General features: G+C 43.2%; 2 protein-coding genes and 2 long non-coding RNA genes across 18 annotated transcripts in view; 2 read left to right on the top strand and 2 right to left on the bottom strand.

Moving 5' to 3' along the window:
- The first annotated feature begins 125 nt into the window (after positions 1 to 125).
- On the top strand, positions 126 to 4,937 carry LOC147039408 (uncharacterized). The gene is made up of 3 exons (XR_015063398.1): positions 126 to 603; positions 2,297 to 3,287; positions 3,364 to 4,937. It is a non-coding gene; the product is annotated as an uncharacterized LOC147039408 (long non-coding RNA).
- Positions 2,286 to 6,595, bottom strand: LOC147039407 (uncharacterized). 8 transcript variants are annotated; one of them, XR_015063393.1, is made up of 12 exons: positions 4,250 to 4,349; positions 4,062 to 4,192; positions 3,949 to 3,981; positions 3,841 to 3,884; positions 3,630 to 3,682; positions 3,486 to 3,554; positions 3,172 to 3,412; positions 2,991 to 3,078; positions 2,832 to 2,933; positions 2,678 to 2,758; positions 2,510 to 2,587; positions 2,286 to 2,435 (listed from the first exon to the last, which is right to left on the bottom strand). XR_015063393.1 is itself a non-coding variant. In XM_085904268.1 (10 exons), the coding sequence occupies exons 7-10, from the start codon at positions 2,952 to 2,954 to the stop codon at positions 2,388 to 2,390; spliced, it is 330 nt and encodes a 109-aa protein (XP_085760394.1). In that variant the 5' UTR covers positions 2,955 to 3,412; positions 3,486 to 3,554; positions 3,630 to 3,682; positions 3,841 to 3,884; positions 3,949 to 3,981; positions 4,062 to 4,192; positions 4,250 to 4,360; the 3' UTR covers positions 2,286 to 2,387. The 8 variants fall into 8 exon arrangements, 1 of the variants encoding a protein (XP_085760394.1); XR_015063397.1 differs by having other exon boundaries at positions 2,832 to 2,929; XR_015063391.1 differs by having other exon boundaries at positions 2,991 to 3,412.
- A 60-nt stretch (positions 6,596 to 6,655) lies between these two features.
- LOC147039406 (uncharacterized) lies at positions 6,656 to 10,390 on the top strand. Of its 3 annotated transcripts, XR_015063462.1 has the most exons (4): positions 6,656 to 6,748; positions 6,994 to 7,043; positions 8,827 to 9,030; positions 9,451 to 10,390. It is a non-coding gene; the product is annotated as an uncharacterized LOC147039406 (long non-coding RNA). The 3 variants fall into 3 exon arrangements; XR_015063463.1 differs by having other exon boundaries at positions 6,701 to 7,043; positions 9,454 to 10,390; XR_015063461.1 differs by having other exon boundaries at positions 6,701 to 7,043.
- Positions 8,804 to 10,449, bottom strand: part of LOC147039405 (uncharacterized) — a 2,144-nt gene continuing 498 nt past the window's right edge. For 2 of the 6 annotated variants that reach the window (XR_015063456.1, XR_015063457.1), the window contains exons 5-11: positions 10,253 to 10,305; positions 10,108 to 10,176; positions 9,987 to 10,028; positions 9,448 to 9,870; positions 9,266 to 9,362; positions 9,088 to 9,191; positions 8,804 to 9,015 (exon numbers count right to left, since the gene is read on the bottom strand). Coding sequence is in view for 1 of the 6 variants with exons in the window: in XM_085904712.1 (XP_085760838.1) it covers positions 9,491 to 9,556; positions 9,611 to 9,698; positions 9,792 to 9,870; positions 9,987 to 10,028; positions 10,108 to 10,176; positions 10,253 to 10,376 (468 nt within the window). In the remaining 5 variants the exon portion in view is untranslated. Of the gene's footprint in view, positions 9,016 to 9,087; positions 9,192 to 9,260; positions 9,363 to 9,447; positions 9,871 to 9,986; positions 10,029 to 10,107; positions 10,177 to 10,252 lie in introns of all 6 variants that reach the window. The other 4 variants (XM_085904712.1, XR_015063459.1, XR_015063458.1 and 1 more) reach the window with 4 other exon arrangements.

Below are 10,449 nucleotides of genomic sequence, written 5' to 3'. Positions count from 1 at the left end.
GTGACCCGACAACCCGCAAGCACCATAGGAACAAGGTAACACAAAGCTTTAAGGATGTCACCACCAAAGCGTTGCACGCCGTTAAAAGACAAAGGTGTCCCAATGAGGTCACAAGATAAGGCTTCATGAGGTATGATCATGGCGTTAACGCTGACATACTGTTGACATTTCACAGAATTGAAATACCTTTAAAGTCATTCTTTCACCCCGAAATATAATGTACACCTTTATTAATGTTTCAATATTATGAGCTTCCTATAAATTATTGGTGGAATCAGTATGTGAAATGCTGTCGACAACCTCTGGGAGTTGATTTTATTTTGATTTGGAGTGGTGGAATCTGTTCTGTTACAGACTAAAAAACAATGTTATTAATAGTTATTCTTTATTGTAAGTTGATCTTTCTTTTTTATTTATATTTTGTTAAATATAACAAAATACTGGGGGTGGGCGAAATGTTTTCTTCTCCCTCGGGGGGGCATCACAGAAAATTATTGAGAAGCACGCGCTTTTATGTGACTTGAATTGAGCTTTCTCGGCTTCCGTACACTTCCGCTTCACCGAGAAGCTAGCTCTTCAGGTTGTTGCCATTTGGAGTTTCGCGTGAGTAATGTCAACTTTTTCCAAGCTCTCGATTTGCTGTATATATGTACACGCATACATGTAAACAATGACATGAAAGGAGAATAATTGTTAGTCGTTTGGTCAGTGGAACTCGCTAGCTCTCGTGAAACAAGAGGTGGAGCGTTAGCTTGCACACCCACTGACAAGTACCACTCACTCGGCTCGGCTGTCAATCAACGGATAATGAACGAAAGTGTTTGACTTGAACGTTGTTTTTCCATGTCCAACTGGTCGTCTATGTATATGTATATCGAAAGGTACCTCCCCATTTTCCATGTGGCATTATGCCTCTGGCGACTAGCAAGGTGGATTTTAACGTTTGCCTCCTAATCTTAAATATAGAAGGTCGAGTGATATATGACTTCAAATATTCCAAAATGTTAAAAAGTCTATTTTTTATCATAGTTTGCACACATGGAAAGTGAAAGTGTACCACTTTGTTCTTCTAATAATATGACTGGAATTAAAAAAATATATATAAATCTTTTTTTAAAAATGTATAAGATATGTTAGTTGGTAGTGTTATGTGCTTGAGGAGATTATGTCATCTTGTCATGGCACACCAGGGAGAAGGTGAGCACATGCAAACAGCTGACATCTCTCACAAAACCTAAGTGCCAGGTACTGCACAATATCATCATCATCACACTTGTCTGGATGTGTTTTTTCAAGACATTGATGCCAGCCAAGTTAGTCAGAAACATATATTTAACTAACTTGGTTTGCGTCAGTGTCATGGAAAAACTGGTACTGTGCAGGACCCGGCACTTAGGTTTTGTCCCAGTGAGAGATGTTTGCGCTGTTTGCATGTGCTCACCTTCCCCCTAGTGCCTGCCACGAGAAGTAAGTGAGCTCATCAAGCACTTCATCTGCTTCCATGCAGGCAGGCAGGGCCTTTTCAAACTGCTTTTCTAGTCAATCAGTTGTTCAAGTGGAATGCAAGTGATTTATGAGCAAATTTGATCCATTGAAGTCTTTCATGCTTGTTGGTCACTGCATTGGCAAAGTACTGTTTGTAAACCTATGTGTCCACTACTATGTTTTCAGCCTTGAGGTGAGTGTCACTGCAACAGAGCCAAGTATCTGACCGCTTCTCTCTGTCTCCACATGATTGCAGTCACTTTGAGTCATGTAGACAGAGAGAACAGTCAAAGACTTGGCTCTGTTCAGTGGCTGAAGGCAAACACTCAACTCAAAGCTGAAAAGAGCCTTCCAAAACCTAAGTGCCACTTTCCCCGCCTCCTAGCCCCGCCCATATTCAGCCTGTCCAATCACGGCCAATCACCAATTTGCATAACCACGCCCACTTTCCGCCAGCCAATCAGAGTGCAGCGTATTGCGCATCTGACCAATCAGATTGCTTCATTTTAAGGAAGCCACGCCCACTTGGAAACTAACCAATCGCAACTCGCCTTATTTGCATATCCACGCCCACGTTTCAACCAACCACAGCCTTTCATTCTCACTGCTCCACCCACTTTTAGACCTTTCATCCAATCAGGAAGCAGTATTCCAGGCATAATCCCGCCCATTTATCAAAAAAATCCCTATAAAAAAACCGTAAAAAAATTAAAAAAAATTTTTTATTGGAAAGACATTTTTGGTTTTGTGATGTTGGAAAATGAACAGTTGAAAGTTTGTTATTTGTAATAAAGCTTTATTTCTTTTGCAGAGTAAAACATTCAACCATAAGAAAGTAACAAGTCGGATGCCAGTCTGCTCGTTGCTGAAGTAGTCTGCCAGAGGAACGAGTGGTGAAGAGGTCAGCCAGAGAGAAGAGTGGTGGGACGAGTGTTACTCCATGCCGGGACCTGAGACAAAGAGATTGGTAAGTAAAAAGCTAAGTCAACGTTTTGTGCAGACAATGTTTTGGCTTGAAACATACCAGTGCGCAAGCAGAGTCCTTCATCGTACCGGGCATTGCAAGCTGCATGACCAGGAAGCTGATTTTGTTCCTTGCTGCCTGTCAGAAAATTGGAGAAAATAAAACACTGGAATAAAGATAATATTGTGCAATGGAGAAGCATTCAAAGTGCCTCATTTCTCATGTTACCTTAGAGCTGAGTAAGTAACAAGGAAACTGAAGTGCTGCTTTGCTCTGGTTCTCAGCGCAGGTATTTGATGGTGCTCCACACTGGACAGAAAAAAATTGATCCAAATTTTGAAACCTGTTTGCTAAAATTCATTACTTTCCTTCCTTCTCTTACCAGCAGAGCGCTTTTCAGGCAGCACAGACCCAGGCTCAGAGGCTGAAGACAAACTGTGGCAGCAGGCTTTTCACTTTCCGGACCAAGATTTGCCACCTCTGCCTGGAAAGAAAAAAGGAACATTGACACAACAACTCTATTTAACTTCACTGCTTTTACTTTTAACTGTAGACAGGAAGCAGCCGGTCAATCGCTGGTGCACAGGCAGAGTTCCTGAAATCTTGTTAAGACTCTCCAGGGTAGACACCTGCACACAACATAAGTGAGGGAGCCATCAAGCTGCTATTTAGTACAATTTATTTGAGCTTCAACTCTGAAAATGGAGGCAGCCTTGAGGAACCTCTGCATGGTTTTAGAGGGCTGGTTCCTTTGTCCAGCAGGTGGCAGATTTTCCAACTGCATACTTACTGGAAACTGCTCTGCAGGAATAGGGAGGCAGAAAAATAAAAAAAGCAGGTAAGCGCTTTGAAACACCAAGTTTGTAGTAAATTGTCACGTCGGACAAGAGGTTGATGCCACAGGTTCTTTGTAGATCTTCACCAGGAGATCCATGCTGCAGGAAATAGGTACTTTGGCCCCACCTTGTGGACAAAGGAAGGAAGAACATACTGAAATGTTTAACACGTGTCAAATTTGGACGCGTGGGTGTTTCACCAGTGAGGAATGAAGGGCAGCGCCGGACGGACAGCTGGACGGACGGCTCTCCAATCACAGCTTGCTGCTCTGAAAGACAGGTAACGTTACAACCGTTCTGCTTTTACATTTTCAGCAAATTGGGTTGAGCAAGAGTAGACCTACCTGTAAGTGTCTCATGAAGCCATGCGAGGACTGCAAGTCGGCCATCTTGGACCCTGCAGACAAAAAGAAAAAGAAATGTTTGCTTTAGTCAATTGATATGATACCTTGCTAATAAAAATATTTTTCCAGTCAATCTGCTCCCTCTGTTCCAGATTCAGGCCTGTGGACAGAAATAAGACAATTCGAGCAGTCGATTGACTTTAAAACTCACAGAAAGTCAGTCGACCATGTCGGGCTCGTTTTGAAGATTTGCACCTGCAGACAGAAAGCAGAAAATTAATTTATTTGATTTATGCAAACGCTGCTTTTGTCTACTTACCTTCGGCCAAACGGCGCTGTCGTCCAGACGTTGCTAAATGTTTGTGCAAAAATCGTGTTAGTAGTCTTTTCACACGGTGCGTGCTTGAGTTTTGAAAATAGACATGTACTTACCCACCGTTAAATGTTTCAATTGTTTGGTTGCACGCCACACGTCGAACACGCTAACTGCTAACGCTAGCTTCTGCAAACTTTTTGGCTTGCATGCTTGCAAGATGGAAGCACGCCCAAAGTGCAAGTTGACGCTGAAAAGAGAGCAAAAGCAGTTAGTTTGAAAAGGTGAACAAACATTGTACACCCACCTTGTCACTTTTCAACGCGGTTGTGTAGCAGGTGGACCAAAGCAGCGTGGCACGCGCTCGCTGTCAGAGGAGAGTGAGAACGAGCGTCGCGTTCTTGACGCCTTTTATAGTCTTTTGGTGATGACGTCATCAGACGAAAAAAAAAAAGAAAAAAACAACTCAAGTGGATACTTTGGAGGAACCTGTCCTCGAACCAGCACTGGAGATTTTGGAGGCAACGGTCTTATCCCCTCGCCTATTGCCTGTTGTGCAAACAACCGAGAAATGTTTATATTATCCTAAATCTTCAGGAAAGGTTCAGTAACCTTCAATTACAAAAACTCGATATCGATTTATAATCTTTACAATGGCCGAATGGTTAAAGCTTTTCCCTTGGCTTCGGGAGAGGCGGGTTCGAATCTTATGTGTCGCTCTATTTCATTTGAAAACGCTGCAAAGAGCGAGTCTCGAACCCGAGGCTGCTGGACACCAAACCAAGTCACAAACCATTCAGCCATCTTGGCGTTGAAAATTCCGGAGTTTTATCATGTATTCATAGTATATGTTTCACGAAATAGATAAATTTACTAAATAACAATAATTTTCCAGAACACTCAATGTTGTAGTAGGTAAAGCTTTTGCCTTAGGTTCGGGAGAACCGAGTTCGAGTCTCATGCTATTTAAACTTTATCTCAAAGTTTGCTTCGTGCGGGGCTCGAACCATGGTCTCCCGAACACCGGGTAAAGTTAAAATCCACTTTGCCATTTTAGCAGCGAAACTCGAGCTTTTTTTTGGAAAGTGTACTTTAAAATGTCACCTTGCGCGGATGAAAATGCTAATCTACCACTGTTTGACAGTTCATTCAGTGCAGAGGTGGATATTTTTACCTATTTTTGAGCAAATTTACATTTTAAAGCGCACTACCCAAAAATTGTCAAAACAGCTCGAGTATGGCGATGTACGAGCCATGGTCGCGTTTTGAACGCACCGCAGCGGTCTGAAAAGTACCTGTGACTTTCCAAAAGCTGCGGTGCGTTCAAAACACCGACCAAAGCTCGTACATCGCCATACTCGAGCTGTTTTGACAATTGGAGGGAACTCGCAAGCGAAAAAAAACTAACAAAAAAACATTTGAATATCCCGCGATCGACCAGCAGTGGCATGGCGATCGACCGGTCGATCGCAATCGACGTATTGGGCCCCCCGGTAGTATTTCAGCCAGTTGGACCTATGCAGACACTCAAATGTCGGATTTATTTGGCAGTATTTAAACGCCCCGTGGCTTTCCAAAAGCTGGGGTGCGTTCAAAACGCCGACCAAAAGCTCGTACATCGCCATACTCGAGCTGTTTTGACAATTGGAGGGAACTCGCGACCTAACGTGTTTGTGTTGTGTTGTAAGCGCCGTTGTTTGCACACGCATCAAGTGCAAAAAAAACAACAACATTTTAATATCCCGCGAGCCAAGTAGTGGCTTGGCGATCGACCGGTCGATCGCGATCGACGTATTGGCTATCCCTGCGCTATACAATAAAGTCATCATTGTGCCTGACACACATTGGTCAATTCTTTCTGCACACACGCCACCTGTTTGCCGTGGGGGGAGTCGCCAGTACATGGAAAAAGACCATCATGCGCATACAGGCAAACGCACGAATCGTCAGTAGGAATGGTTTCATGTGATTCTGCCTGCTTGACAGAGGCTCCCTGTTATTACATAAAAGTGTACATACACGCGGACATTTGGCCAAACTAATATTCGTGTGGTGCGGGTCTTTAGAGAGAGACGGAACGAGGGCAAGGTCATCAATTCAGTGATGGCCATTTGCCGTGTATGCCACGTACATTGAAATGTTTATCCAACGTTTCTTGATTCATAGCATTTATTTTACACGATAACAAATCTTTCGAGTAAGAAGAAGCAAAAATGTTCCAAAAAGAGGATACATCGGTGAATGGTTTTTTCAGCCCCCCTAGTGGAAAAGCACGTCATTGTTCTGCCGGTCACTATTGGTCACTGGCACACGAACTCAGCTTGTGGGGCAGATGGGCAGGGCGACCCGGCCATTGCACGCTGTTGGTAGGTGGCCAAACGCTCCAAGCTTTTCGCTGTCCATGGGTGCACTTAACAACGGGTGTTTTAAAATGAACACAATATTTTTATCAATAAAACCACACAAATGTCAGTCATTCGAGGTCGCCAGGCAACCTATAGCGCAATTTTCAGCATCCTCACCCTGTTGGAGGCTCGTCTTATTTTCCTTTTTTTCCTCTCTGCTGTCTTCCTCTTCGTCTCTTTTGTGTCTGACTTCCGTGTCGTTCACACGCGAGCTTCTATCTCTTTTATGCGTGTTGACTTCATGATCCGAACTCGTGTCTTATGCATGATGTGGGAGTGTCTTTAGTGCATGTTATTACAGACGCGCTTTTATGTGACTTGAATTGAGCTTTCTCGGCTACCGTACACTTCCGCTTTAGCGAGCAGCTAGCTCTTCAGGTTGTTGTCATTTGGGCTATCGCGTGAGTCATGTCAACTTTTTACAAGCTCTCAATTTGCTGTATATATGTACACGCATACATGTAAACAATGACACGAAAGGAGAATAATTGTTAGTTGTTAGGTCAGTGGAAACTCGCTAGCTCTCGTGAAACAAGAGGTGGAGCGTTAGCTAGCACAACAAGTAGCACTTACTCGACTGTCCATCAATGGATACTCAACGAAAGCGTTTGACTTGAACGTTGTTTTTTCCATGTCCAACTTGAAGACTGGAGGCTCCACGTTGGCTGCTGGTCGTCTAGCTGCAGATCTCGAAAGGTAGGTACCTCCCCATTTTCCATGTGGCATTATGCCTCTGGCGACTAGCAAGGTGGATCTTAACGTTTGCCTCCTAATCTTAAATATATAGAAGGTCGTGTCATATATGACTTCAAATATTCCCAAATGTTAAAAAGTCTATTTTTGATCATAGTTGGCACACATGAAAAGTGAAAGTGTACCACTTTGTTCTTCTAAAATTATGACTTGAATCTAAAAAAAAGAAACAATTTGTGTTCGTTAGTTGGTAGTGTTATGTGTTATGTTAAGACTGGAGGCTCCACGTCGGCTGCTGGTCGTCTATCTGCATATCTCGAAATGTACCTCCCCATTTTGTTTGGCTCCTAATCTTAAATGTAGAAGGTCGTGACTTCCAATATTCCAAAATATTATCAAAGGACATTTGAATTGGTCATTTCCCAAATGAATAATGTCCTGATGATCAATTGGACCACAGTGAAAAGAAACAAAAGAATTGCTCTACAATGGTTAAAGTTACTTGTAAGAAGTATAGTTTTGAAAAATCTACTTGCATTTGAAGTGAAAGTGTACCTTCTAAAATGATGACTTGAATCTAAAAAAAAAAAAGAAACTATTTGTGTTCTTTAGTTGGTAGTGTTATGTGCTTGAGGAGCTGATGTGCGATGTCATCTTGTCATGGCACACCAGGGAGAAGGTGAGCACATGCAAGCAGCTGACATCTCTCACAAAACCTAAGTGCCAGGTACTGCACAATATCATCATCACACTTGTCTGGATGTGTTTTTTCATGACATTGATGCAAATCAACTTAGTCAGAAACATATTTAACTGACTTGGTTTGCGTCAGTGTCATGGAAAAACTTGTCCAAAAGTGTGTGGTGGTGGTACTGTGCAGTACCTGGCTGGCACTTAGGTTTTGTCCCAGATATTTGCACTGTTTGCATGTGCTCACCTTCCTTCCCCCTAGTGCCTGCCACGAGAAGTAAGTGACATCATACCATACTGCTTTTCTAATCAATAAATTACTTAAGTGGAATGCGAGTCTTTGTGATTTATGAACAAATTTGCTCCTTTGAAGTCTTTCATGCTTGGTTGGTGGTCACTGCATTGGCAAAGTACTGTTTGAAAACCTAAGTGTCCACTACTATGTTTTCAGCCTTGAGGTGTGTGTCACTGCAACAGACACAAGTCTTTGCTGCTTCTCTCTGTCTCCACATGATTGCAGTCACTTTGAGTCATGTAGACAGAGAGAACAGTCAAAGACTTGGCTCTGTTCAGTGGCAGAAGGCAAACACTCAACTCAAAGCTGAAAAGAGCTTTCCAAAACCTAAGTGCCACTTTCCCCGCCTCCTAGCCCTGCCCACACTCAGCCTGGCCAATCACGACGCGGCTTAGATTTGCATAGCCACGCCCATTTTCTGACAGCCAATCAGAATGCAGCATATTGCGCATCTGACCAATCAGATTGCCGCATTTTAATGAGACCACGCCCACTCAAAATCTAACCAATCACAGATCACCTCATTTGCATATCCACGCCCACATTTCAACCAACCACAGCTCTTCATTCTCATTGCTCCACCCACTTTTAGAGCTCTCAGCCAATCAGGAAGCAGCATTTCGGGCATAATTCCGCCCATTTCTCAAAATTTCCCAGAAAAAATCCGGTAAAAAAAAAATAAAAAATTGGGGTGGGGAAAAAAAAAATATTGGAAAGAAAATAAATTTTGGTTTTATGATGTTTGATAATGAAGAGTTGAAAGTTTGTGTTATTTGTAATAAAGCTTTATTTCTTTTGCAGAGTAAACATTCAACCACAAGAAAGTAACAAGTGTGATGGCAGTCTGCTCGTTGCCAAGTGGTGAAGTAGTCGGCCAGAGAAACGAGTGGTGAGGTGGTCGGCCAGAGGAACGAGCGGTGAGGTGGTCGGTCAGAGGAACGAGTGGTGAAGTGGTTGGCCAGTGGGACGAGTGTTACTCCAGGCCTGGACCTGAGATAGAGGTTGGTAAGTAAAAAGCCAAGTCAAAGTTTTGTGCAGAAAATGTTTTGGCTTGAAACATACCAGTGCGCAAGCAGAGTTCTTCATGGTACCGAGCATTGCAAGCTGCATGACCCAGGAAGCCAATTTTGTTTCTTGCTGACCCAGGAAATTGTGTTGTTCCTTGCCTGTCAGAAAATAGGGGGAAAAAAATTGGAATAAAGATAAAATTGTGCAATGAGGAGTAGTTAAAGTACCTCACTTTTCAGGTTGCCTTAGAGCTGAGGTAGTAATAAGGAAACTGACTTTACTCTGGTCCTCAGCTTCTGCTGCAAGCAGTTATCAGATTGTGCTCCACACTGGACACAAAAAAAAAAAAAAAAACTGATTCAAATTTTGAAACCTGTTTGCTAAAATGTGATTTACTTTCCTTCCTTCTCTTACCAGCAGATGGCTCTTCAGGCAGCACGGACCCAGCTGAACGAGCTCAGGGAGGCTGAAGACAATCTGTGGCAGGCTTTTCACTTTCTGGGCCAGGATTTGCCATCTCTGCCTGGAAAGAAAAAGGAACATTGACAACAATTCCTTTTAAGTTTACTGCATTTACTTTTAACTGTAGACTGGAAGCAGCCGGTCGGTCGCTGGTGCACAGGCAGAGTTCCTGAAATCTTGTTAAGACTCTCCAGGGTAGACACCTGCACACAACATAAGTGAGGGAGCCATCAAGCTGCTATTTAGTACAATTTATTTGAGCTTCAACTCTGAAAATGGAGGCAGCCTTGAGGAACCTCGGCATGGTTTTGGAGGGTTGGTTTCTCTGGCCAGCAGGTGGCAGATTTTCCAACTGAATCCTTACTGGAACGTGAGCTGCAGGAAAAAAAAAAAAAAAAAAGCAGGTAAGTGCTTTTAAACAATCTCAAGTGTGTAGTAAGTTGTCATTTGTCAGCACGTCAGACAAGTTGATAATGGCGCAGGTTCAAAACCTTGTAGATCCATGCTGCAGAAACTAGGTCCTTTGGCCCCACCTGGTGGACAAAGGAAGTAAGAACATGCTGAAATGTTTGACACGTGTCAAACATTTGGACGTGTGCGTGCGCGTTTCACCAGCGAGGACTGGAGGGCAGCGTTGGACGGACGGCTGGACGAGCGTCTCTCCAACCACAGCTTGCTGCTCTGAAAGACACGGTAACGTTACAACCGTTCTGCTTTTACATTTTCAGCAAATTGGGTTGAGCAAGAGTAGACATACCTGTAAGTGTCTCATGAAGCCATGCGAGGACTGCAAGTCGGCCATCTTGGACCCTGCAGACAAAAGAAAAAGAACAAATGTTTGCTTTAGTCAATTTGATAGGATACCTTGCTAATAAAAACATTTTTTTGCCACTTTGCAGTCAATCTGCTCCCTCTGTTCCAGATTCAGGCCTGTGGACAGAAATGAGAAGACAA

This window comes from Syngnathus leptorhynchus, chromosome 22, assembly GCF_054491065.1.
Source record: "Syngnathus leptorhynchus isolate UIUO chromosome 22, UIUO_Slep, whole genome shotgun sequence".
In the NCBI taxonomy this organism is placed as follows: domain Eukaryota; kingdom Metazoa; phylum Chordata; class Actinopteri; order Syngnathiformes; family Syngnathidae; genus Syngnathus; species Syngnathus leptorhynchus.
This window is presented reverse-complemented; position numbering and strand designations above follow the sequence as displayed.

Coding starts and splice junctions, on each gene's coding strand:
- LOC147039407 (XM_085904268.1), bottom strand. CDS start 2,954: ATGTTCCTTTTTTCTTTCCAGGCAGAGGTGGCAAATCTTGGTCCGGAA. Junction 2,588..2,677: donor GTTACTTACTCAGCTCTAAG/GTAACATGAGAA, acceptor ATTTTCTGACAG/GCAGCAAGGAACAAAATCAG. Junction 2,436..2,509: donor AGGACTCTGCTTGCGCACTG/GTATGTTTCAAG, acceptor TCTTTGTCTCAG/GTCCCGGCATGGAGTAACAC.